The 26,928-nt window shown below is 47.6% G+C and overlaps 1 protein-coding gene, 1 long non-coding RNA gene and 1 pseudogene across 5 annotated transcripts in view; 2 read left to right on the forward strand and 1 right to left on the reverse strand.

Moving 5' to 3' along the window:
* The window catches only part of LOC129564344 (patatin like domain 4, phospholipase and triacylglycerol lipase), a 46,591-nt gene extending 38,489 nt beyond the window's left edge, over positions 1–8,102 (reverse strand). Inside the window, exons 1-4 of one of the 2 annotated variants that reach the window (XM_055438259.2) lie at positions 8,037–8,102; positions 5,546–5,723; positions 1,989–2,083; positions 234–369 (exon numbers count right to left, since the gene is read on the reverse strand). In XM_055438259.2, the coding sequence (XP_055294234.2) occupies positions 234–369; positions 1,989–2,083; positions 5,546–5,710 (396 nt within the window). In that variant the 5' untranslated portion in view covers positions 5,711–5,723; positions 8,037–8,102. Of the gene's footprint in view, positions 1–233; positions 370–1,988; positions 2,084–5,545; positions 5,724–8,006 lie in introns of both variants that reach the window. The other variant, XM_055438260.2, reaches the window with a different exon arrangement.
* Positions 8,103–8,178: 76 nt separating this feature from the next.
* Positions 8,179–26,928, forward strand: part of LOC129564346 (uncharacterized) — a 193,649-nt gene continuing 174,899 nt past the window's right edge. For both annotated transcript variants that reach the window (XR_008687473.2, XR_008687475.2), the window contains exons 1-2: positions 8,179–9,572; positions 23,487–23,567. This is a non-coding gene — a long non-coding RNA (uncharacterized LOC129564346). The remainder of the gene's footprint in view (positions 9,573–23,486; positions 23,568–26,928) is intronic.
* Positions 14,586–21,988, forward strand: LOC148773214 (large ribosomal subunit protein eL34 pseudogene; annotated as a pseudogene). The gene is made up of 3 exons (XR_016036980.1): positions 14,586–14,939; positions 18,044–18,131; positions 19,990–21,988. The product of XR_016036980.1 is annotated as a large ribosomal subunit protein eL34 pseudogene (transcript).

The raw sequence follows: 26,928 nt of genomic DNA on the forward strand, positions 1-26,928 counted from the left end.
GCTGAGTCCCTTTGCCGTCCACCTGCAACTATCCCAACACTATTTATTAATTAGCTATACCCCAATACAAAATAAAAAGTCTTTAAGGGAAAAAAAAAAAGTGTTCCATGAAACCTGTCCCTGGAGCCCAAAACGTTGGGGACTGCTGATGTAAAGACCCTGTGCGCTCACTGTGACCAACACACACACGGCGCTGGCTGGCTTCCTGCTCTGTGGGGCGCGGCCGTCTTTACCTCAACGAGGTCCTCCCTGGATGGAAAGCTGGAGACCAGGCAGTTCTTCCTGGTCCTGGTGTTGCTGATGGAGACGTGCAGGCGGCCGTGGGCCAGCTCGTGCGCGTTGGCGGGGAGGATCGACTCCACCCCGTTCCTGGAGGAGAGAGATGAGAGCGGCCTGCAGGACTGCACCCCCTCGGGCCTGCGAGCCTCCTAGCTGCCCCCACCCGAAACCCACGAGAGAGTCCAGTGACAGGGACGCCAGAGGCTTAGCAGCTGCAGAATCTCACACGTCAGAAGCCAAAAAATAAAATAAAAGCGGTGGAGCAACCCCCCGCCCGTGTGCGGTGGGCAGGACAAGGCATTGGGGTCAGGTGGGCTCCCTGGTTATAGCACGGAAACAACAGCTCATAAGCTTGCAGGTTAACAAGCATCGTGGAGGGCAGCCATTCCGCTTCATGAAACGAGCAGGTGGAGCCCCTCTGGTCTAAAGATGAGGAGGATCGCGGGGCAGAGACAAGCGAGGGGACGAGACGGGGTGCCCGTGTAGCCAGGACTGGCCCGGCCGGGGATGTACAGAGAGCAGAACTTCCATCCTGAGCGGCCTGACCGTCCACTGCACGGCTCCCCTTTGATTAGTGGCCGCCTCGTAAACATCCAAGGAGAGGACAGCGCTGACTGAGCTCGCTACGGTTCATCCGCAGCATCCTGCTCACTCATGTCTGACTCTTTGGGACCCCATGGACTGTAGCCCACCGGGCCCTCCGTCCATGGGATTCTCCAGGCAAGAATACTGGCGTGGGTTGCCATGCCCTTCTCCAGCGGAATCTTTCAAAATCCAACCCAGGTCTCCTGAGTGTCCTGCACTGGCAGATGGATTCTTTGCCACTGTGCCACCTGGGAGTATAGACATTCCCACTTAGAATTAAGATTGCTGGGAGAAATATCAATAAGCTCAGATACGCACATGACACGACCCTCATGGCAGAAAGTAAAGAGGAACTGAAGAGCCTGTTGATGAACGTAAAAGAGCAGAGTGAAAAAGTTGGCTTAAAACTAAACATTCAGAAAACTAAGACCATGGCATCTGGTCCCATCACTTCATGGCAAATAGATGGGGAGACAATGGAAACAGTGATAGACTTTATATTTTTGGGCTCCAAAATCACTGCAGATGGTGACTGCAGCCATGAAATTAAAAGACGCTTGCTCCCTGGGAGAAAAGCTATGAACAACCTAGACAGCATATTAAAAAGCAGAGACATTACTTTGCCAATAAAGGTCTGTCTAGTGAAAGCTATGGTCTTTCTTTCCAGTAGTCATGTTTGGATATGAGAGCTGGACTATAAAGAAAGCTGAGCAGTGAAGAATTGATGCTTTTGAACTGTGGTGTTGGAGAAGACTCTTGAGAGTCCCTTGGACTGCAAGGAGATCCAACCAGTCCATCCTAAAGGAGATCAATCCTGAATATTCGTTGGAAGGACTGATGCTGAAGCTGAAGCTCCAATACTCTGGCCACCTGATGCCACCTGAGCTGACTCACTGGAAAAGACCCTGATGCTGGGAAAGATTGAAGGCGGGAGGAGAAGGGGATGACAGAGGATGAGATGGCTGGATGGCATCACCGACTCGATGGACATGAGTTTGGGTAAACTCCAGGAGTTGGTGATGGACACGGAGGCCTGGCGTGCTGCAGTCCATGGGGTCGCAGAGAGTCGGACACGACTGAGCGACTGAACTGATTGATATATATATTTATATATAAATACGTACCTCAATCGGGCCATGAAATCATAGCCAGGTGTTAGTGCCCCAAAAGACTGCCTTCGGATTTCTTCGGCAAAATCATAAGTAAACTTGTTACATTCCTGAAAAAGAAAATTAATAGGTGACCCTATGTTTTGTCAGAAAGAAAGTCAATCTGGTTTCAGAACTCTGTGCGTACCACACAAGGTAATTATATAAGTAAGTGATAGCTGCTCAGTCCTGTCTGACTCTTTGAGACTCCATGGACCGTTGCCTGCCAGGGTCCTCTGTGCGTGGGATTCTCCAAGCAAGAATACTGGAGTGGGTTCCACGTCCTCCTCCAGGGGATCTTCCCAACCCAGGAATTGAAACCTGCATTGCAGGCGATTTCTTTACCATCTGAGCCACCATGGAAGCCTGCCAAACAAAATACCTGGACCCTACAAAGCTAACCCCAGATGTTGGCCCCTTCACAGGCTAGAATCCTTTCTGGGCCTGATCCTCACCCACCACTCCTGGTCCCCAGGCAAGCTGTGTGTTCTCCCAAATACAATCTGTTTTTTTTTTTTTTTTTTTAATCACCTTTGGAAAATCCTTGAAGGCCGGATTCCAATGCTAATTGAGCACTTTTTTTGTACAGACCCAAGGCAACTCCTCTCTCCCACGACAATTCTGTGGCTTCAGAAATATTTCAATCGCAGCTCTGCAACAGCGCCGACAATTAGCACCAACCCCGACAACGGAGAAAGGAGTTGTGGCGACTGTCGTATGCAAAGAGACACGGGAGGAGGGCAAAGCAACCCACTCCAGTATTCCGGCCTGGAGAATCCCATGGGCAGAGGAGACTGGCGGGCTGCAGTCCATGGGGTCCCAAAGAGTCAGACATGACTGAGCCACTAAGCACAACACCTCGTTGCTTTCCAATGTTCTGGAGGTTAGTCCGGGGCCACGGTATTCAATAAAAGCCCCGCTGCTCCCTAAGTGGGGTCTCACGGGCAGGCCAGTGCTGGATCCTCTATTGGCACACGCTGCAAGCAAGGTGGATTAACTAAGCAAAACAGACTGCCAGTGGGGATTTGCTGTGTGACTCAGGGAACTCTAACTGGGGCTCTGTGCCAACCTGGAGGGGTGGGATGGGGAGGGAGGTGGGAGGGGCGTTCAAGAGGGAAGGGACATGTTATACTTATAACTGATTCATGTTGTAAAGCAGAAACGAACAGAACATTGGAAAGCACGTAGGTGTTGTGCTTAGTGGCTCAGTCATGTCTGACTCTTTGGGACCCCATGGACTGCAGCCCACCAGTCTCCTCTGCCCATGGGATTCTCCAGGCCGGAATACTGGAGTGGGTTGCTTTGCCCTCCTCCCGTGTCTCTTTCCAACCCAGGGATCGAACACAGTCTCCGGCATTGCAGGAGGATTCTTCACCATCTGAGCCACCAGGGAAGCCCGGCAAGCAACTATGCTCCAATGGAAAAAAAATCCTATGACAAACCATGATAGAAAAGAATATTAAAAATTAATATATATATATGTGTGTGTATAACTAAGTCACTTTGCTGCACAACAGAAACGAGTAACAACTGGAAATCAGCCGCTGCTAGTTCGCTATACTTCACTAAAAAGAAATAAGAAAAATAGACTTTGGGATTGGAGGTGGGGTGAGTTTTCCAAGGAAGGGGATATGTGTACACCTATCTGATCCATCTGGATGTATGGCAGAAACCAACACAATATTATAATTATCCTTCAATTAAAAATAAGTAAATGTTAAAAAAAAAAAAAAGAATGCAAGGTGGATATAATCACCACACAGGACAGACAGGAAAACTGAAGTTTGTATGGGGTAAGCATCTTTCCTACTATGTCATCAAGAATGAGTGTCATAGGATTTGAACCCAGATCCATGTTTCATTTTTTTAGTTCGTCCATCCAGCAACTTACTGACATCAGGCTTTGGGCTAGGCACTGGGATTCACGAGATACACAGAGCCCCTGTGTCAGGGGAGAAACTGCCCGAAACCGCCCTTCCTAACTAGGCCCGATAGTAACTGCTTATGTGAGTTATTTTATGACAGGAGGTTCCTGGTGAGGAACGTCCAAACTAGCAAGCCACTGCCGACTGGAGGAGTTTGGGAAAGGTCCAAAGGAGGACACCACGTGTCCTTCCACCTCCCAGAATCCTTCTTGCTGGCATCCACCTTGGCTGAGCAATGCCTGCACAAACAGGAAGCACTGTGACTCAGGTTGATTGCCAGAGGCTAATTCCATCACCCTAAAACCCCAGACTGCGAGCCACATGGCAAGGTAGTCCTCCTGGGTTCCCTCACCCACCTGCTCTCCACCCAATAAACTCTCTTGTGTTTAAAATATTGTGGTTCTGAACACTCGAGTGTGAACTTGAATTCATCCTTGGGCATGGAAGTGTTAATCATTGTATGATGACTATTCCAAGTGGTTAAGAGAATGCACGTAATTAACAGAATATTTTCCACCCGCTGAGGCCAGTTCTCAGACAGTGCATCATGACTATCTAGAAGCAGAAAATTGATTTTAAAAGAACTGCTGTTGTTGTCCTTTAGCCGACTGTCTAGAAGCAGAACATGTATGTTGTCATATGTGAAACGAATCACCAGTTCAGGATCGATGCATGTTACAGGATGCTCGGGGCTGGTGTGCGGGGATGACCCACAGGGAGGATAAAGGGAGGAGGGAGGTGGGAGGGGGGTTCAGGAGGGGGAACTCATGTACACCCGGGGCGGATTCATGTCAATGTATGGCAAAACCAACCAATATAATATTGTAAAATAATTAGCCTCCAAAAAATAAATAAATAAATAAAAACCACTGTTGCTGTTGCAGTTTAGTCGCTGTGTCTAAGTCTTTTTCGACCCCATGGACTACAGCCTGCCAGGCTCTTCTGTCCATGGGATTCTCCAGACAAGAATACTCAAATGGGTTGCCATTTCTTTCTCCAGGGGATCTTCTGGACCCAGGGATTGAACTCGAGTCTCCTGCACATCGGGCAGGTTCTTTACTACTGAGTCACCATGGAAGGCTTAGAAATATACACTGCATTAAATGAAATACTTAATGAAAACTTATTATTATTACTTCTAGATACACTGCTTGAAATTCAGGGCTTCTTACTGTGGGAATGAAAAACACATTAAATTCCATTATCATTCCACGTAAATTACAGGGTCACGTTTCAGTTTACAGGCCTGTCTGTAAGTAGAAGCAAGCAAAGACTTTATCAGCCACATGTTCCAGGCCTTGAGAGCAGGCCCTGTGTTCTCAAGACCAGTTAACGGAGAAGTAAACCTTGGCTTGAAAGAAACAAAGCTGGAATCTTAAGACTAAAGAAACACTTATGAGCAAAAGAAGGCATTTTATTTCCTTGTCTTATTGTCATCCCCCGCCCCCCGAAATAATCTTCTTTTCCAAATGGAGAGCACAGCTCTCTAAAGGTGACATTTTAAAAGGAGGACTTCTATGCAGGTAACTTAATCAAGTTAAACAATCATCTTCGCTGTTTGTTGTTAATTCATTGATGAGCAACACAGCCTAGTTACTACTTAATTACCTCTATTTTCTGCGGCGCTGTGAGGAGGGCTGCAGCAACCAAGGATCCCGCAGAAGCCCCGGCAAAGGCGTTGACGTCCTTCATCAGCTTTCTGCCGTGTTTGCAAAGTGCCGATGCTGCCCCCAGAAACCCACATGCTGCAAACGACAAGTTGATGCGCTCCATGCTAGCTGCGAAACTGGGGAAACAAAACCCAAGAAAGAAATGCCCGTAAGGTGGTCTCGTTTGTTCCACACGGATGCTAGTCATTGTTTCTTACAAGTGATGCCATAAATACAATTGTGTATATTTATAATATATATATACACACACGAATATAGATATATATATATATCTATATATATAGGCTTCCCAGATAGCTCGGTTGGTAAAGAATCCACCTGCAGTGTGGGAAAGCCTGGTTCGATTCCTGGGTTGGGAACATCCACTTGCTGGAGAAGGGATAGGCTACCCACTCCAGTATTCTTGGGTTTCCCTTGTTGCTCAGCTGGTAAAGAATCCATCTGCAATGCAGGAGACCTGGGTTCGATCCCTGGGTTGAGAGGATCCTCTGGAGAAGGGAAAGGCTACCCACTCTAGTATTCTGGCCTGAAGAATTCCATGGACAGTACATATAGTCTGTGGGGTCGCAAAGAGTATGTACATGTATCTACATACATATAATTTTCTGGTCTAAGCATATTTTCAATCAAACTCTAACTGAATATCCAATCTTTCAAGGATTATCTTTTCCCTCACTCACCTTGACCCAATGTAATCATATTAATTAAAAAAAAATTAACATCAGTTTATATTTGTTCAGTACATAGACTATGCAGCCTATTTTGTAATTTCTTGGCAAAAAGCAAATGGATTAATTTCAACTGGCAAGGCATTTGGCCTTTTTTCTTAACCTTTTGAAACATTTGGGAGTCTGGGTGATTGGTAACATTAGTAACATCACCACAGACTGTAGCAAATTCCAGACTAAAGACACATTTGCTCTTAGCAAGTGGCATCAGTAAATTTAAAATAGACAGTTTGGCTCCCTACCCGTTTCCCTTGTGAGCATTCCTTTTTCTGTTTTGCCTTTGTTTTTAAACTGATGCTCACAATTATTCCATAATGCAATACTGAATTATTCAACAATTTAATGTATTTCATAGGGAAGTTTGTCAAGACAAACTGAGATTGCGACTGGCAAGGGCAATTGAAGGCCCAAAGAAATGTCACCTGCACCACCTGATATTTGCAACAAATTTAACTGTAAAATACTTTTTTTCCCCCCTAAACCTCTGGGGGCACAATTTCACCATGTGTATAAAACGTTCACCCTTGCAATGCTCTTCACTCGGAAAGTCTCTGAAGGGGAAAGGGGCGTCACCCTGGATTTCGGTACCTTCAGATTAGGTACTTGGCCTGGGCCTGGAATTTAGGAACCTAGGGCCCTGATCCATCCTAAAGGAAATCAGTCCTGAATATTCATTGGAAGGACTGATGCTGAAGCTGAAACTCCAATACTTCGGCCACGTGATGCCAAGAATTGATGTTTTTGAACTGTGGTGTTGGAGAAGACTCTTGAGAGTCCCTTGGACTTCAAGGAGATCCAACCAGTCCATCCTAAAGGAGATCTGTCCTGGGTGTTCATTGGAAGGACTGATGCTGAAGCTCCAATACTTTGGCCACCTGATGTGAAGAACTGAGTCATTGGAAAAGACCCTGATGCTGGGAAAGATTGAAAGCAGGAAGAGAAGGGGAAGACAGAGGATGAGATGGCTGGATGGCATCACTGACTCGATGGACATGAGTTTGAGCAAGCTCCGGGAGTTGGTGATGCACAGGGAGGCCTGGCGTGCTGCAGTCCACAGGGTCGCAAAGAGTCAGACAGGACGCAGTGAACTGAACTGAAAGCCCTGATTGTGTCTTCAGCTACCGAAGTTGAGCCCTGGTTTGGGTTCAATTTCCTAAGGATGGAGCGGAGAGAAGGGTTTGGGTGCTCAGCCTACAGCGGTCGCAGGCCCAGTGCCCAGCCTCCCATCTCCTAGGTCTGGGTGCGGCGGGAATACGGACGCCTCCTGCCTAGACCCGCTGGACCCTGGAGACACGTGGGCCGGCCGGCCAGAAACTGCGGCTCGCCCGCCCCGCCCTCCGCCCCGCCCACGCAGGCACTTCCGCACAGAGCAGCATCCTCCCTCCCTCAACCGGAACCGGAAGGCGGGGCCGGGCCGTCATTCAACTTGGCCCCGCCCATCAGGCGGGCCGACGCGCGCCTTGGGCCCGCCCAGCAAGGTTCCGCGGATAGAAGGCAGGCGCCCGGTCTACGACGTCATCGCGCTGACGCCGGCGTCCACTCGGGCCCCCCTCCCCCACACCCCGCGCTCCGCTGAAAATGCCGAAGTCCACCTGGCGGCGCGCGCTCGGCCCGCTGCACCCCGGGGTTTCCTCTCGCGCGGGTAAGGGAGTCGACATTCTGGGCTCGTACCGTCTCCGGATAGCTAGGGTCGGCCCTCACCTGCGGGTCCGCGGGCCTGCGAACGTGCCGTCTGTGCCTTGCACCGGAAGGGCTAGGTCCCGTGGCCGGCTGTTCCCCGGAAGTGGTTTCCCGGCTCTTCCGCCTGGAGGCGGGGCCTGCTGTCCGAGTCAGGGCGGGCCGTCCCCTCGGCTCCTGCAAGGCAGCCTGCGATTTGTGGTCAGCGTTCGGTTCCTCAGGCCGCCTTAGGGTTGTGTTAACCTTTCTGAGGTTCCCAGGGGGCTGGTCTGCAAAAGCGGGTGGCAGAATGCGAGCTGGCGCTAACTCGGGGAAGTTGGCGCTGCACAAATGGACCAGCCTCTTGTTTTCGTCAGCGGGCACCACTGGCCCTCGATAGAGCTAACCGTGGCGGCCCGCACTCGGCTGGCATTTCCACCCAGACTCAAAGGACCGGCGGCTCCTCCTGCCCCTGAACAGTGTCTTCCCTGTCTAATCCTAACAATCAAGCCTGCAGGAATTGGTGGGCTTTGTGCTGGAAGGTGCCCCAGGTCCCCTTGTTTGAGGACAGGTTTATTTCCACCGAAGCTACAGGAGAGAATCTGAAAAATGCCAAGCGTGTCTCTAAGCGGGAGAGGGAGTGGGCGGGAGCCCCCCAAATGGCCTTTCCCTTGTGCCTTTTCTTTCTCCCCATTTGAGATTCCAGGGCCCTGGGCTCTGCCCCAGGACACTCTGTAACCAGGAGCGCGGGATGTGATGACTAAGGAGGCGATTTTGTTTTTCTTTCTTGTAAACAGCAGATCATGGAGACATGCTAACAACTGTGGGTAGCACAACTGCCTTATGCTGAATGCTTGACTCCATTAGGATTTAGTGAAGGGAAGGAGGAGTGTGTATATCAGGAAATGTAGAAGGACGCGCTGTTCAATCTTTCATCCGACCGCTGCCTTCTAACTCTCTGGTAGGGTGTGGTCTTTCCAAAAGAGCGTCCTCCAGGGAACTTACTGGAAAGGAGGGAACCCAGGCCTCAGATCTCCTGAAGCAGAGTCTGCGTTTCAGCAGATCTCCTGAAGCAGAGTCTGCGTTTCAGCAGAATCCCCAGAATTTGCTCTGCATGCTAAAGTTGTCAAAGGCCTGGCCTAACCCCTGGGGTGGTCTGGCTTAAAGTGATGTGGTGGGATCACAGATGTAAGAAGAGATAAGGTCCCCAGAGCCAAAATCTGTGGTGCCACAGAGCCAAAATTTGGTGGTCATGGTGGCCAACCGTTTCGTGCATTTTGTCACTGCCAGCGGGTTGAGCAGAGGGCGACAGAGGCCGAGATGGTTGGATGGCATCGTTGGCCCACTGGGCATGAGTCTGAGCAAGCTCCAGGAGATAGGGAAGGACAGGGAAGCCTGGCATGCTGCAGCCCGTGGCGTCACAGAGTCAGACATGGCTGAGCCACAGCGCCAACAAGAAGCAGGTTGATTCAGAAGACAGATGAGAAACGTGTCCCTGGGGCAGCAAGGATGAACACCACGACTCGGACGATCCTTCCTTAGAAGGGAAAATGAGATCAGCGGTTATTACCACACCTGCCGGTGAGTGCGATCCCACCACTTTTAAGGGTCACGGAAAAGTATTCACAAGCTCCATAATATAACTGTTAACAATTTAAACTTTAAAACATAGAGATACATCCCTCTCCTCTCTTTTTTAGCTCTTATACCTACATGCAGCTAATTAAAAGGTTCATTTTCATGCAAACTAATTAAAAGGTTCACTTACTTTTCCTTTGCTTAAGGTAAGGAAGAATATCAGATTGAAGCATGTTTGTTTTCATAATCTCAGCTCCGTGCATACGGCTTGTCACATCGTGCATGATTAATAAATATTTGTTGTGATTGTTGGATTTAAGTAAATTACTCTTGTGAGTAAATAGTACTTTGATTACCCTTTAAGATCTTTTTTTTTTTAGTAATTCTTTTGCCTGTTTTCCCCAGTCACTTAGTTTTGAACTGGCTTATTTGCTAGCCATTTATCAAACATTTATTAAGGACCCATTGTTTAACACACATAGTGCAGGTGCAGGGCACAGCCAGTTAACAGGAAATCATTCTTCCTCACCTAGAGCCTAGCGGGCAGGGAGGCAGACAGTCGGTGTGTCATTGTAGGTGCGTGATCGCATGCTGTGGCTCAGAGGTTAAAGCTTCTGCCTCCAATGTAGGTGCATGATCGCATGCTGTGGCTCAGAGGTTAAATCTTCTGCCTCCAATGTGGGAGACCCGGGTTCGATCCCTGGGTCGGGAAGATCCCCTGGAGAAGGAAACGGTAGCTTACTCCAGTATTCTTGCCTGGAAAATCCCATGGATGGAGAAGCCTGGTAGGCTACAGTCCACGGGGTCGCATAGAGTCGGACACGACTGAGCGATGGAACAGAACAGAACAGATCGCATGCTAGTGCACAGGCATACCGAGATGCTGCTCGTGTCCACACTGACCTGGGGCGTGGTGAACCCTTAGCCCTGAGAGGCACCCACGAGAGCAGCTGGCACAGAAGCAAAGTGCCCAAGGCCTTCCCTGTCCTCAACGTGGGCGACAGTCGCTCAGTCATGTCTGACTGTTTGCGACCCCGTGGACTAGACAGTCCATGGAATTCTCCAGGCCAGAATACTGGCGTGGGTAGCCTTTCCCTTCTCTAGGGGATCTTCCCAACCCCAGGGATCAAACCCAGGTCTCTCACATTGCAGGCAGATTCTTTACCAGCTGAGCCACCAGGGAAGCCCAAGGATAGTGGCGTGGGTAGCCTATCCCTTCTCCAGGGGATCTTCCCGACCCAGGAATTAAACTGGGGTCTTCTGCGTTGCAGGAGGATTCTTTACCAACTGAGCTATCAGGGAAGCCCATCCTCAACTTCCTCCTGCAAAACTTGATCATGTGTTTTCATCAAGAAGGAGTGAGATGCAGGCAAGGGATGCTTGCCACCCCTCTGCCCCAAGGACAGGGCCAGAGGCTCTCCTGTTCCAGTCTGCTGTCAATGTGGTGGGATTTGTGTTCCAGCCTTGGCATCCTAGCACAGGTGAACAGGTCTGTGGGGCATGCCATCATTCCGTGTGACACCCTCATGGTCCCTCTGTGTGGCAGCTCCTCACCCGTCACCTTCTCCCAGAACTCTGCATGCTGAGCCTGATGGAGTTGAAAGAAGAAATGCACAGGCTTCAATTTCAGGGGGTTCTGGCCAGAGCATTGGCCCACACAGCGGCGCCCTTGCCCCAGAGGCATCAAGATGGTACCGCAGGTCGCCAAGGCCTGGGGAAAGCATCCCTTGTGTCGAGACCACCACAGAGTTCTGAGGAAGGCACTTCTGCAGTCCTGGAGTCGAGCACGCCCTGGGCACCCACAGAGAAGGAGGCTGCGTTCCTTCCTACGGGTTGTTGTTGCTCAGGAGGAAGGGCAGGCAGGCAGCTGTTGGTGAATGATACCACAGGGAGGGAATAAAGGCCGTTTAGAGGGAGTTAGCACAGAGCCAGGTCTTCCCTGGTGGTTCATTGGTAAAGAATTCACCTGCAATGCAGGAGCCCTGGGTTTGATCCCTGGGTTGCGGAAGATCTCCTGGAGAAGGGAAAGGCTACCCACTCCAGGATTCTGGCCTGGAGAATCCCATGGACAGGGGAACCTGGCGGGCTACAGTCCCTGGGATTGCAGAGTCAGACATGACCGAGCGACTAAGCACAGCACGGCACCATGCTGAGAGACAGAGAAGCTGGCCTCGGAGGCGTGATGGCATTTGTTGGGCCTTGGGAGGCAACTGTGAACCTCCCATACCACACCTACCCTTTTCTCTTTGTTTTCTTAAATGAGTTGAAACTGAATTTCGAAATCTTGCAAGCAGAACGGTTCTTCCTGATATGTGCCTTTTCCCTTGCACCTTTTTTGTCTGTTAGATATGTGCTAGAAGAACTGACCACTTGAAGTAAAACTCAGTAACTCTATTATAAATGGAAATGTTTGTTTTCAAACTGTATTTGAATTTCATATGTAATATATTTTTGATATATATGTACATATGTATATATAGGCTTCCCAGGTGGTGCCAGTGGTAAAGAATGGTAAAGAATTTGCCTGCCGATGCAGGAGACACAAGAGATGCAGGTTTGCTCCCTGGGTCAGGAAGATCCCCTGGAGGAGGGCATGGCAACCCACTCCAGTATTCTGGTCTGGAGAATCTCCATGAACAGAGTGGGATACGACTGAACCGACGTCGCACGCAGGCATGCACACATATATGCAAACGTATGTATGTAATGTGTGTGTTTATATATATATGTGTAGTTTAAAACGAGGGACCGTTAAGAAGTGTCAATTTCTTGTCATTGGATACATCTGAAAATATACAGCACAGATCCTAGCATAGCCTAGAAACTAAATATCAAGCTTTTTTTCCATAGAGAAGCATTTTTAAAATGGAACCTTTATGTATAAACTTTGTTTTAATTTCACAGGTGAAGGGTTCCAAATATAATATACACTGAACTGAGAAATCAAAATGGAAAGGATTTTTCCCCCAGGTGTTTCTATTATTGTTTATACTGCTTGCAGTTGATAGTCTGCATAAGTGTGAGATGGACCAGATAAGCTTTCGAAATTTTCATACGTCAAAAATATCTTTTTATACCAAAGGAGTTTAGATCTTTGGTAGATAGGTGTTGGTGATTGGGGGTGATGGTGGGAGAGGGATACAAAATGCAGGACAGAGTCCTAGATATTTTTAAAAGCCCGATAAAAGAAAATCTGTATTCTCTGCCTTTTTTTTTCTAATTGTTGTTGTTGCAAAACAGCGCTGCCCTTGACCTGACTGTTTGTGATCCACAATTTGTAAAGATGTTTGTAAATAGGCCTTCTTGTTATCCTGCACGTAATTATCTTCCAGTGGGAGTTATTGGGGAAATTATATCAGTGTCAGAAAAGTGAGGTTGCTGAGTAATACACAGTGTCATCTTTGGTGGCTTCTGCTTCATCAGATTCACCAAAATACCACTCTGTTTTAATTTGGATTGCAGGATCTGATCATTACTGACCCTGTTATCGAAAGAAATACCGTAATTGCCAAAACATCCACTTATGTAATCACCTCATTTCAAATGGAGAAAATAAGAATTCTGGTCTATTCGTTTTAGCCTGTACTCCTATCTGCTGGAATTCTATTATTAATAATTATCATACCTATTGACTGCCCATCCCATTTCAGGCCTTTGTACCCAAGGTCTCTTGTAACTTTTACAGCAGTGATGACAAGTGCTTATGTAGGAGAAAGGAGAATTTAGAGCTAAAATGGTTTTCCTACCTCCACACAGAGGCAGAGATTATCAGCCCCAGTCTCCCTGATTCCAGAGCCTGTACACAGACCCTACTTCCCTGCACTGGCTCAAAAACGAGAAATAATCTCAATAATGAGGTGTTTCCATATGTGTGTTTCTCATTATGTGTCCAGGATCACGCTGTTCGGCCATTATGAGTATCAAAACCTTGTTATCCCTTCAGTCCTTTCCTTGATCAGAATTTGTATATGGTCTTCACATTTAGTTATTTATAATTTTACTAAAAAGTGGTAAAGTAACACGTGTTAGTCACTCGGTCGCGTCCAACTCGTTGCGACCCCATGGACTCTAGCCCACCAGGCTCCTCTGTCCGTGGGATTCTCCAGGCAAGAATACAGGAGTGGGTTGCCATTTCCTGCTCCAGGGGATCTTCCCAACCCAGGGATCGAACCCATGTCTCCTGCATTACAGGTGATTTCTTTACTGTCTGAGCCATCAGGGAAGTCCCCCAGAATAGTAAAAGGGTTTAATAAATGGGATGCATGCATTTTTATTTATAACATGTAGGCAACGTGCTGCTTGCATCTGGAAAAGGAAAAAAAAAAAAAAGGCAAGAGTAGCAGTTAATTACAGCAGCTCTTCCTGCATTTATCAGTTATGGCGGTCACGCTTTCTGATGACGGATTTTCTTGGAACTTGTGTCGTAAAGTTAGCTATTGTAATGAGAACAAAATTTGCATTAGAAACAGTTATAAAAGCAGGTCACGTCTTTGGCCAAGGTCCTACCTCCTGATATACCATGTATCGAATCAGTTGTCTTTATACCTCTCATCACTCTTTAAATAAATTTTATTTAGTGTGTGCTACTGCTGCTGCTGAGTCGCTTCAGTCATGTCCAACTCTTCGTGACCCCATGGACTGCAGTGTACCAGGCTTCTCCACCCATGGGATTTTCCAGGCAAGAGTACTGGAGTGGGGTGCCATTTCCTTCTCCATATTTACTCTCTAATACAAGACAAAGAGTGGAGTAGGCATTCGAAAATTAAAAAATCTTGATGGATAAACTGTCCATTTTTAGCTCCCTGTCTTTTCTTGCTGGAATATACTTTCACATTTGTCTGTTCTATTACGTTCTACTTATCCTTCAAGGCCTAAACAAACCCTTCTGTCTCAGGCTGCCCTTTTGGATTAAATTCAAACAACTTCTGGCAGTATTAATCCCAGTCTTCTCTTTGCTGCCAGGCATGGGCCATTGTGACAGCGTTTATCACAATGAGATGTGAGAGATGTGTTTTGCCTCCACCCTCTGTGTTCAGAGTTGATTTGGGGCAGGGACTGTCTTGTCTGGACTGGTTGCTGCCAGCATCTAGAAGGTGGTTAACATGTAATACCTGTTTAGAAGAGTTATGAATCTTTAGGTTTTGTGTTTGATACAATCTTTAGTTGGTGTATCTGACTGGCTGAGGCAAAGAGAAAATTCTGCTTCAAGTGTCTTCAAACTTCCAAGACAGTTTAACCAGAAATGGTACCAGTGAAGCTGTGTGCAGGGTGGAAATAGAGACGCGGACGCAGAGAATGGATATGTGGACCCCATGGAGAAGGAGAGGGCCGAATGCACCGAGAGAACAGCACTGATGTCTCTACACTGACGTGGGTAGCATGGACAGCTGATGGGGAGCTGCCGCCTAGCTCAGGGAGCTCAGCTCGGTGCTCTGTGATGACCCAGAGGGGCGGCTTGGGGGAGGAGAGGGAGGCTTAACAGGGAGGGGTCATATGTGTGGGTATGGCTGATTCCCTGGTGGCTCAGCGGGTAAAGAATCCACCTGCATGCGGGAGACCTGGGTTCGATCCCTCGGTTGGAAAGATCCCCCTGGAGAAGGGATAGGCTACCCACTCCAGTATTCTTGGGCTTCCCTGGAGGCTCAGCTGGTAAAGAATCCACTTGCAATGCGGGAGACCTGGGTTCGATCCCTGGGTGGGGAAGATTCCCCTGGAGAAGGGAAAGGCTATGCACTCCTGTATTCAGGCCTGCAGAATTCCACAGACTGCGTTCCCTGTGAGTAAAAGAGGCAGCAAGTTGAAAGTCATTCTGACAGCGTTTGTTGCTTGGGGATGTCTATGTCTAGCCTAATACTAGTTCTGTTTTTTCTAAATTCCCATGGACGCTGGAGAACCCTGTTGAAGCTGTCGTTTTAAGCACGAAACTTTGTTTCTGACATTTTATTCTTTTGCCTTGAGGAAGCATCATGCCGTGTGTTTGAAGGGCCATTTTCAGGAGGTAGACTGTTCATGGCAGCCCTTGGAGTGGCTGCACAGCACCGCTCACTTAGAAAGCAGCTGTAGAGGTGAAATTGTAAGGTCAAGGGCCTCCAAGAGGTCTGTGCAATTCTGAAATTTTAGTTTCCTGTGTCTTCACGTACACACACTCCAGATTTTATTTCTGTTTGCTTTTTCATATGCCTCAAGATTTTTTTTTAAAACTGGCTCACTACCAAAGATGACCACATTTCTCCAGCTGTATTAAAGGAAAAAAATTTGGGTTCTCTAGGCTGCAGAAACATTTATAAGGTAATATTTAAAATATAAAGAAGCTTCACTTCAGGTGATTCCTCGGGGGCTCAGCTGTAAAGAATCTGCCTGCAATGCAGATTCCTGGGTCAGGAAGAGCCCATGTAGGAGGGCATGGCAACCCACTCCGGTATTCTTGCCTGGGAGATCCCCTGGACAGAGGAGCCTGGTGGGTTCAGAGTTGGACACAATCGAGCGACTCAACAACAACAACAAAACTTCATTTCCCCATTCCACGAATGTGGACAATTGAAAAGGTTCTTTTCCTTCAGTTAGAAAAGAAACATGTTTTGCCTAACCATGTAGACAAGCAGTTGGCTCCTGTGACCCAACCTGTACTTAACATCAGATATTGACACGTAACAGTTGAAATCACAGGCGTTTTCGTCATGGACACATTTTTCTTGACCCCTGGCTTAAGCCACTTGTGTGTGTGTGTGTATACTTTCTGTGCTAGAGCGGCAGATCGCTGTGATCCTTTGTGCAGCACCACAAGCTTTCTGGGTGTGCTTTTCATTGGCTCCACATGTCAGTACCGAGAGGGAAGCATTGATGCCAAACTTGTATTTGTGGTGGTTTACTGAACACATGCTTGCGTGATCTTTAGCATCTGCCTCTTCCAGTGGCTTTGTGTGGGTTGATGGGTTTAACATTCCTCACAGCCTGTGGGGGTGGTACCTACCGGGGTGCTTGCATCTCAAGGGTGGCTGCCTGCGTGTTTGCTCAGTCCTGTCCGACTCTGTGGCCCCATGGACTGCGGGCTCCTCTGTCCGTGGGATATCCCAGGCAAGAATACTGGAGTGCGTTGCCATGCCCTCTTTGAAGGCATCTTCCCCACACAGGGATTGAACCCAGGTCTCCTGCATCGGCAGGCGGATTCTTTACCGCTGAGCCACCTGGAAAGCCAGTGAGGACGCCTGACTAGGGCACAAAGAGACAAAGTAACTTTCTCGAGATCACATGCTAGATCACTGAGGGCAACCAGGGTTCATCTCTTTTTATATTTTATGTTTTAGTTTTGACAGCGGGTAGTTTGCCGAACGGGGATCGAAGCCGTGTCCCCTGCATTGGAAGGGTGGAGTCTTAACCACTCGCCCACCAGGGAAGTCCCTGGGATCCATTTCTTGACTGCTTTGCTGCCTCCCCAGTGCCAGATTCAGAGCAGCAGATATCCGCTCACAGGGTGTTTGCAGCGATTGTGGTTATAAAGACAGGGATAGGGAAAGGCCACTGTGATGCTCTCCAGCTGCACGGTCTCAGCCTCTTTAGAGGCTTCTCAGGTGGCTCGGCAGTAAAAGAACCCGCCTGCAATGCAGGAGACGCAGGACACTTGGGTTCAGTTCCTGGGTCGGGAAGATCCCGTGGAGGAGGGCATGGCAACCCACTCGAGGATTCTTGCCTGCAGAATCCCATGGACAGAGGAACCTGTGGGGGCAGGTACAATCCATGGGGTCCAAATGAGTTGGATATGACTAAAGTGACTGAGCACGCGTGCACAAATGAGGTTCAGTGGTAAAGAACCCTCCTGCCGATGCAGGAGACTTAGGAGACGCGGGTTCGATCCCTGGGTAGGGAAGATCCCCTGGAGGAGGAAAATGGCAGCCCGCTCCAGTACTCTTGCCTGGAAAATCCCATGGACGGAGGAGCCGGGTGGGCTGCAGTCCGTGGGGTCACAAAGAGTCGGCCACGACTGAAGCGACGTAGCAGCAGCAGCCAGTATGAGAGGCTTGTCCTGCAGCAGACCATTAAGCACAGCAGTTCTCGAGACTTAGACTCGGAGGTGTCCTTTCTTCCTGTGGAGGAAGGGGGCTCAGGATGTGATTTAGGGCAAGTCCCTGCCCGAGCCCAGGGAGGAAGCGCCTCCGGCTCACGGGCACGGTTGACAGGGAGAGGACGGGGTGGTGAGGTAGAAGAGCCACCTGCTCATCCCGGTCCCGCGTGCAGGTTGGGAGGGTGCTTGCAGACAGTGCAGACCACGTCCGTTTGCCCAGACCCGGCCCTGGGGAACTGCTGGGACAGCCTCCTACCGTGTAGGGTGTACACCCTTCCAGCTGCACTCTGCTGCTTTTGGTCAGTCTGTGATGGACAGGCGCCTCTGTCCACGGGATTCTCCAGGCAAAAATTCTGGAGGGGATCTTCCCCACCCAGGGACTGAGCCGGAGTGTCCTCCATCTCCTGCATTACAGGCGGGTTCTTCCACCTGGGAAGCCTCTAAAGAGCCTGAGACAGTGCAGCTGGACCTCAAAACTGTCGTCAGGAAGAAACAGCTCCCAGGTGAGTCTAAGGTGTGGGCGAGGCTGACAAGCACTGTTCCTGGCAGGGGAATCTAAGCTGTAGCCAAGGATGAGGACGAATGTTCTTTGAGAAGTTCTCGACGTGGCCACCAGGGTGGTGGTGATGGTTCATTCGCTCAGTCGTGTCCGACTCTTTTGAGACCCCCCTGGACTGTAGCCCACTAGGATCCCCTGTCCATGGGATTCTCCAGGCGAGAATACTGGAGTGGGTTACCATTCCCTTCCTACCAACCCAAGGATCGAACCCCAGTCTCCTGTATTGGATTGACAATCAAATTCTTTGCTACTGAGCCACCAGGGGGGCCGGGCCACAAGGTTAGCAGAACCATAATGCAGGTTTGGGAGAGGGAGGTGCCTAAATAGCCAGGGCTAAATAAGCCTCAGCTTCATCATCAGGCTTCCCTGGTGGCCCAGTTGGTAAAGACTCCGTCTGCAATGCGGGAGACCTGGGTTCCATCCCTGGGTCGGGAAGATCCTCTGGAGAAGGGAAACAGCTGCCCATTCCAGTATTCTGGCCTGGAGAATCCCATGGACTACAGTCCATGAGGTCGTGAAGAATCGCATGACTGAGCGACTTTCACTGTCACTTTTCATCATCAGGAGATGGAGAAGATTCTGCACAGCTTCTTGACCAGTCCTAGAAATGCTGGGAGAAGAAGGCCCACCAGAGGAGAGTAGGGCTTACCAGCAGTCCCCGACCTTTTTGGCATCAGGAATGGGTTTTGTGGAAGTCAGTTTTTCCACGGGCTGGGGGTGTGAGTGGATGCTTTCCGGTTGATCCAAGCACATTACATTTAATGTGCACTTTATATTTTTTTTTATTATGACATCAGCTCCACCTCAGATCATCAGGCGTTAGGCTCCAGAGGCTGGGGACCCCTGACTTAGATTGCTGAGCTTAGTCACTCAGTTGTGTTCGATTCTCTGCAACTCCCCAGACTGCAACCCACCAGGCTCCTCTGTTCATGGGGTTCTCCAGGCAAGAATACTGGAGTGGGTTGCCATGCCCTCCTCCAGGGCATCTTTCCTACCCAAGGATTGAACCCAGGTCTCCTGCATTATAGGCGGCTTCTTTACCATCTGATCTACCAGGGAAGCCCCAGAATACTGGAGTGGGTAGACTGTCCATCTCCAGGGGATCTTCCCCACCGATGAATTGGACTGGGGTCTCCTGCATTGCAAGTGGATTCTTTACCAGCTGAGTTACCAGGAAAGCTCTTTACTCTGTAGAGTACCAATGAATTAAGTTCTGTCCTGCATAAAAGTCAAATGGCTGTGGAGCATGTTACTTGTTTAGACTGATTCTGTTCACCGAGTTTCTAAATAGCCATGACTTTGTTGAGTCCACTGTTTGAACCATGTTTTTAGTGAAGAAAACTCAATTTTTAAAATAAAAATAAGATAATTTCTATATTAACGAGTATCAGTCAGTTCAGTCGCTCAGTCGTGTCCGACTCTTAGCGAGTATAGTTCTCTATTAATGAGTTCTCATAATTAGAGCTATTGCTAATGTAACAGAGGAACCTGGTGGGCTACAGTCCGGGGGCTTACAAACAGTCAAATACAACTGAGCGACTAAATCACAGCAGCAAACTTGTACGTCATGAAAGTAGGCTTTTGAACTATGTTTGTGGATGGACAAACATACACTCAAGTTCAGTTCACTTGCTCAGTCGTGTCCAACTCTTTGCGACCCCATGGACTGCAGCACGCCAAACCTCCCTGTTCATCACCAATTCCCAGAACTTTGTCAGACTCACGTCTTTTGAGTTCGTGATGCCATCCAGCCATCTCATCCTCTGTCGTCCCCTTCTCCTCCTGCCTTCAATCTTTCCCAGCATCAGGTCTTTCCAATGAGTCAGCTCTTCGCATCAGGTGGCCAAAGGATTGGAGCTTCAGCTTCAACATCAGTCCTTCCAATGAGTATTCAGGACTGATTTCCTTTAGGATTGTCTGGTTTGATCTCCTTGCAGTCCAAGGGACTCTCAAGAGTCTTCTCCAACACCACAGTTCAAAAGCATCACTTCTTTAGTGCTCAGCTTTCTCAAGACAGCATCATTATTTCACAAAAGAATTGTGAGTTTTTTGCACTCCTGTAAGAGTTTACATTTTAAGAAATAACATTTTTCTTATTTCTAAAGAAACACATTCCTCATGGAGTATTTAGAGAATACAGATACAAATTTAGAGAAAGTATTGACTACCCATGTAAAAATTAATATATGTGATATATATACCATACACTCATAGGTAAATGGAATATATAATTTATAGAGATTTCTATCTCAAACTTGGTACAAAACATTATATAAAAAGCCATCAATCTTCCGGGGGCGGCATCTAGAGGCATTCAGGATGGTGCAGCGTCTGACGTACTGTTGTAGGCTGTCCTACAATACAGCCTCTAACAAAACCAGGCTGTCCCAAACCCCTGGTAATAGAATTGTTTACCTTTATACCAAGAAGGTTGGGAAAGCACCAAAATCCGCATGTGGTGTGTGCCGGCCGACTTAGAGGCATTCGTGCTGTGAGACCTAAAGTTCTCATGAGGTTGTCTAAAACGAAGAAACACATCAGCCGAGCCTATGGTGGTTCCATGTGTGCTAAATGCATCCGTGACAGGATCAAGTGTGCTTTCCTTATTGAAGAGCAGAAGATCGTTGTGAAAGTATTGAAACCACAAGCACAGAGTCAGAAAGCTAAATAAAAAATGAACCATTTTTGAGTAATAAAAAAAAGCCATCAATACAAGATCATTTAACCTAATAACTTCCTGGTGGCTTAGTGATAAAGAATCAGCCTGGCAATGCAGGACACGTAGATTCAATCGCTGGGTCGGAAAGATCCCGTGGAGAAGGAAATGGCAACCCACTCCAGTATTCTTGGCTGGAGGATCCCATGGACAGACGGAGAAGCCTAGAACCCCTACAGTTCAAGGGGTCTCAGAGTCGACACAAATGAGCCAACACTTTCAACCTAGTAGCTGCCAGTAACTTGATGGATTATACAGTCAATGGCCTAATATTAAGTGTATCTAAGACTCCCTTTTGCATATCTCGCTTCCAGACATCAGTAATCTAGACTCGTGAACATATCAACTTGTAGTAGTGTCCACTTGTGAATGATGTGAAGGGGAGAAAGATTATATTAGATATGGAGGTTTAATGATTTGCTAGGCTTTTTCACTGCCTAAATGAGGTCTTCCCACTGGCTTTTACAACCATGCTATCTGAATTTGTGTCTTAATAAACTTACAAATTATGACCTGCCATGGGTGTCAGTGCTAGAAGTATTAAATACACGAAGATCAAGGCTGTCTATTAAGTAATATGATAAAGTTTTTTAACACACCCATCAGAGCTCATCCTTTCAAGTAAGTGTTTTTTTCAACACAGTCCTGTTAAGAGCTGATTAACTGTCTCCTTCATCTATGAATGTTTATTTATTCCGCAGTGTCGCCCGTGAGTGCTCTGTGTTTGACGTTTTCCCGGGCTCATGGGTGTAATAGTGAATGAGGCAGGTAGGCTAGAGTCTCGTGAGGAAGAAAGATGGTGCCCAGCCATTGCAAGACAGGGTGTAAGCCTTCAGTTGGCACTGATGATGTGAAACCCTATCCAACCTAGTCCCTGGCGTCAGCTCACTTGTTAAAACAACATGAGTCCTCGGAGAAGGAGATGGCAACCCATTCCAGGATTCTTGCCTGGAAAAGTCCATGGACAGAGGAGCCAGGCGGGCTACAGTCCATGCGGTTACATGCATGAGGGTGGAGGGAGATGGGTTGGTAGCAATAAACTAGTAGAACCAAAAAAAAAAAAGACTCCTAAGCTGAATCCAGAAGGGGACGACAGAGAATGAGATGGCTGGATGGCATCACCGACTCGATGGACATGAGTCTGAGTGAACTCCGGGAGTTGGTGATGGACAGGGAGGCCTGGCGTGCTGTGATTCATGGGGTCACAAAGAGTTGGACACGATTGAGCAACTGAACTGAACTGATTGCTTATACGTGGAATCGATACAGATGAACTTATTTACAAAACAGAAACGGACTCACACAGAGAATGATCATTTGTTGCATGTGTGCAGCGGGGGCTTGGCAGGAAGGATGGGGGAAGGGATAGTCAGGGAGTCTGGGATAGACATGAACACACTGCTGTGTTTAACACAGATAACCAGCAAGGACCTGCTAGACAGCATAGGGAACTCTGCTCAATATTATGTAATAACCTAAATGGGAAAAGAATTTGAAACGCAATAGTCTGCAGAACTGAAGCAGTTTGCTATACACCTAAAACTAGCACAACATTGTTAATCAAGTGTGTGGTCATTTTATGATGTGTATGTGGAGAAGGCAGTGGCACCCCACTCCAGTACTCTTGTCTGGAAAATCCCATGGATGGAGGAGCCTGGTAGGCTGCAGTCCATGGGGTCGCTGGGATTTGGACACGACTGAGCGACTTCACTTTCACTTCTCTCTTTCATGCATTGGAGAAGGAAATGGCAACCCACTCCAATGTTCTTGCCTGGAGAATCCCAGGGATGAGGGAGCCTGGTGGGCTGCCGTCTATGGGGTCACACGGAGTTGGACACGACTGAAGCGACTTAGCAGCAGCAGTAGCATAATGTGTGTGACTCAAATGGTTATGTTCTCAATCTGAAACTGACGCAGCACTGCATGCTAATCACGTCTCAGTAAAACTGGGAGAAAAGGTACATTATCAGAACTGTATCATAGTCACTGTAAAAGCGGGGTGCTCTTGGAATTGTCTTCAAAAGTTTAGGGTATTCTATTGACTGTTCCTTAGAGGGACAAATGATAAATGTTTCATATAAATCGGATTCTTTTCATATGAGTCCTGCTAGTTGAGAACAGTGAGTCATACTTAAACCTTTTGTTTCATCATTTTATTTATTATTTTTGACTGTGCTGGGTCTTGGCTGGCTTTTGCATGAACCCTCTCTGGTTGCAGGTAGCAGGGGCTCCTCTTCATTTGCAGGCTCCTCATTGCAGTGGCTTTAGGCGTTGTGATTCATGGGCTTAGCTGCTCCGCGGCATGTGGAATCTTCCCAGACCAGGAATCGAACCTGTGTTGCCTGCAGAGTCCCAATCACTGGACCGCCAGGGAAGCCCCCATGCTTAACCTTTTAAATGCTCTGGCATTTGGTAGAGGGAACGGCATACAGTAGTGACTGCTGCTAATTGAGTACGTGAGAGGTCTGACAAAATGATTCACGTCCACCTGGAAAGTTCTGTTTCTGGCGTAAAAGCACACAGGCCTGAGTGCTGAGCCGGCTTTGCTAGTGGCGTTTTTTTCATTCATTGTATCATTTCCAGGCACTCTTCAGAGAGGAGAGACTCCCTTGGACAAGAGAGGCAGGCTGCCAAAGCGCACTGAACGTGCTTCTGATATTCAGGGTGAGTACTCAGCAAGGACTGTGCATATTCAGGTTTTAAAATTGCGGTGAATTTAAGTCGCGTCAGTGTGATGCACAGTAACTCAGTTTGCGTGTCACTGATACGTTCACAGACTGACACCCACTCACACTGTGAAAGTTTAATGGGTGTGGCTTAAGGTACATCAGCGTTTGTTTTCCCTCATTCGTGCGGACTGTTTGGTTCAGATCCAGGAAGTGCCACATATAGCTGTGTGACCTGGGAAGGTTACTTAACCTCTCTGTTTTTTAGTTTCTTACATTATACCTTATGGATAACACAATGTAATTAACACCTAAGGTATAGAATGTGTGTGAGGCTAAGTGAGGAAATATATATATAAGAAGCCTAGAATTCTGTTTGTCACATAGTAAGAACCTTTTCACTATTGCATTGTTATTATTTTCCACCATAACAATATTAACATTAGAAATATTTCGTTTATAAGACAAATATTGATAAATTGTTAACATGTATAAAAGATATTATTATGCTTAAAATTTTAAATATTTCTGAATCCAGATAAGTTAATATATACAAAGAGTGTAGAATACCTTTTGTCACATGACCAACCTTGATAGTATATTAAAAAGCAGAGACATTACTTTGCCAACCAAGGTCCGTGTAGTCAAGGCTATGGTTTTTCCTGTGGTCATGTATGGATGTGAGAGTTGGACTGTGAAGAAGGCTGATCGCCGAAGAATTGATGCTTTTGAACTGTGGTGTTGGAGAAGACTCTTGAGAGTCCCTTGTACTGCAAGGAGATCCAAGTCCATTCTAAAGGAGATCAATCCTGCGTGTTCGTTGGAAGGACTGATGCTAAAGCTGAAACTGCAATCCTTTGGCCACCTCATGCGACGAGTTGACTTACTGGAAAAGACTCTGATGCTGGGAAAGGTTGGGGGCGGGAGGAGAAGGGGACGACAGAGAATGAGATGGCTGGATGGCATCACTGACTCTGTGGACATGAGTTTGAGTGAACTCCGGGAGTTGGTGATGGACAGGGAGGCCCGGCGTGCTGTGATTCATGGTCGCGGAGAGTCGGACACAACTGAGTGACTGAAGTGAACTGAACTATTTTATTGTTGTTATCCTTAACTATAATAATAAGAACACTTAGCTTACTGGTTCCAGCTACCATTTTAATGCTTTTGATTATTTTTGAATGTTTTCAGCATGTAGAAAAACCTGAAATATCAAAATGAGAATGAAATTAAATGGTTACTTTGGAAATGCAGTCATTAAAATACCTTTTCCTCTCTAGATGAAAAATGTGTCCTCAAGAAATCCAATTTCTTGGAACTGAGTATATTTTAAAATTCTAACTCATTTTCCTTGCAATTTATAGATCTAGCGTTATTAAAATATTCATATCTTTCAGCTAATGTGGCATAACAAATTTAATTTGCACAACAGAGGTGACATGAATAGAACATGATCTATAATCACTTTTTTTAAGCCTCACGCCGTAGGCACTTCATCAGAAAGAGGGACAAGTCAGACATATTTTGTAACGCTATAAAACCTTCCAAATAAACTCTTAGAAGGTGATGCAGTGATGCAGTTTGGAACAGAACATTTTGTAAGGTTTTCATGGTGTCTCAGTAAGGTACCACCGTGCTGTCCTTGACAGGGTTGTTTGACACGTATGGGGGTGCTTTGTGTTATTTTTCACTGAGGAGTCTCTCGTCAGCAATAGAATCTGATATTGTGAAGGAGGGATGGGGGAGAATTGGGGGGAAGAACCACAGGCTGCAATACTGGTCCAGGGGCAGCTCCGGGGCAGACATGACCAGACCCTTGTACTGATGAGCCTGGTCTCCCCTTGGCTGGGGACTTCCCTCAAAGAGTGGGGCCTCCCGAAGCCCAGGAGCAGACCCCAGGGGCTGCTGCTGGAGGCCTGTAGCCCGGTGTCCTCCTCTCTGCACGGGACAGGACACAGGTTCTTCCTTGAAGGCGGATGTGAGCTGCGCGTCTCCAAGGCCGCTCTCCCCTGGGTTCTGAATGCAGCTGAGCATCTGTCTAGAGTCTGATCGTTTGCTCTTTGTACCAGAGACGTCCAGGGTTCAACACGGACACACGTCTGGGGTGTCTGGTTTCACAGAGCGTCTTCTCTTCTTCTGGTTCTTTGGGAGTGTGTGTGAGAGGCGGGTAAAGATTAGCTCTGGGGGTTTTACGATGATTAACCTCTTCTCTCTGAAGGGCTCTGCCTGTGGCACTGAATGTTATTATTAGTTCTGGTGGGGAAGGAGGGGGAGGGAGCCGGAGGAAGGGGAATTATAGCAGCAAAAGCAGGCGGGGAAGGGAGTGACGGAAGGAGTAGCAGTAGCAGCAGCAACAATAGCCACATTGTTACTATTTTTTGGACGCGCTGCTGAGGTGTGGCATGGGAAATGTTACGCAGTACTTACACCGCCTCTGCAGAGCTTGTGTCGGTGTTACTTTACTTTTAGAGCTGATACATGCAGAGGTTAAGGAACTTGCCCCAGCATACCAGGCCAGTGAGTGACAGATGAGAAACCCAGAACCCCCTGGTAGGGATCCCCAGGCGTGTGCTCCTGACCGATACCGTTTCTAATCAAGACGTGGGCGTGATGACTCCATACGCTCTTTGTGTTAGATGGCTCGTGCCCGTGTGCGTCATCTCTGACACCTCAATATCTTCACCCGTCGAAAGTCAATAGTCGTAATAACTGACCTGACTTTCTCATAGAGTTAATGCAAAGAAAAACAGACGATGTTGACAAAGTGTTTTTTGTAAAGGGAAAATGTCTTGGTAAAGTGTAAACTCTTCGTAAATACATGTTGGTTATTACTGTCCTGTTGGTTATTATGGTACTGCTGTGAAATTTTTTGTGTTCTAGAAAGGAGAGTAATTTGCAGTTGACCATAGCAAGGGTGAGAGCTTCATGCTCAGGAATTAGGGTCCCAGAGTTTTGAGAGTTGGTTGGAGGGTGTCCAGGTCAGTGGTTCTCTGTCCCATTGCCTATTTATATCGCCTGGGGGACCTTTTAAAAATCGATGCTCAAGATTCATTCCGTTTTCAGAAATCTCATTTAACTTGTCTGGAGTAGAGCTCAGACATCTCAGTATACGCTCACGCATATGTGTTTGTACATGTAATTGTGTGTATGCCGAGGTAGTATAGGTTTATACTTGTGTGTGTTCACCCACGATGATTCAAGGGTGTAGTTGGGGGCAAGAATGGCTGAACAGAACTCACAACCGTGTTTCTAATAATCATGGTTCAGTTCAGTCGCTCAGTCGTGTCCGACTCTTTGCGACCCCATGGACTGCAGCACGCCAGGCCTCCCTGTCCATCACCGACTCCTGGAGCTTACTC

The sequence above is a fragment of the Moschus berezovskii genome, chromosome X (genome assembly GCF_049115385.1).
Source record: "Moschus berezovskii isolate FMDL1 chromosome X, NW_MosBer_1.0, whole genome shotgun sequence".
Taxonomy (NCBI): domain Eukaryota; kingdom Metazoa; phylum Chordata; class Mammalia; order Artiodactyla; family Moschidae; genus Moschus; species Moschus berezovskii.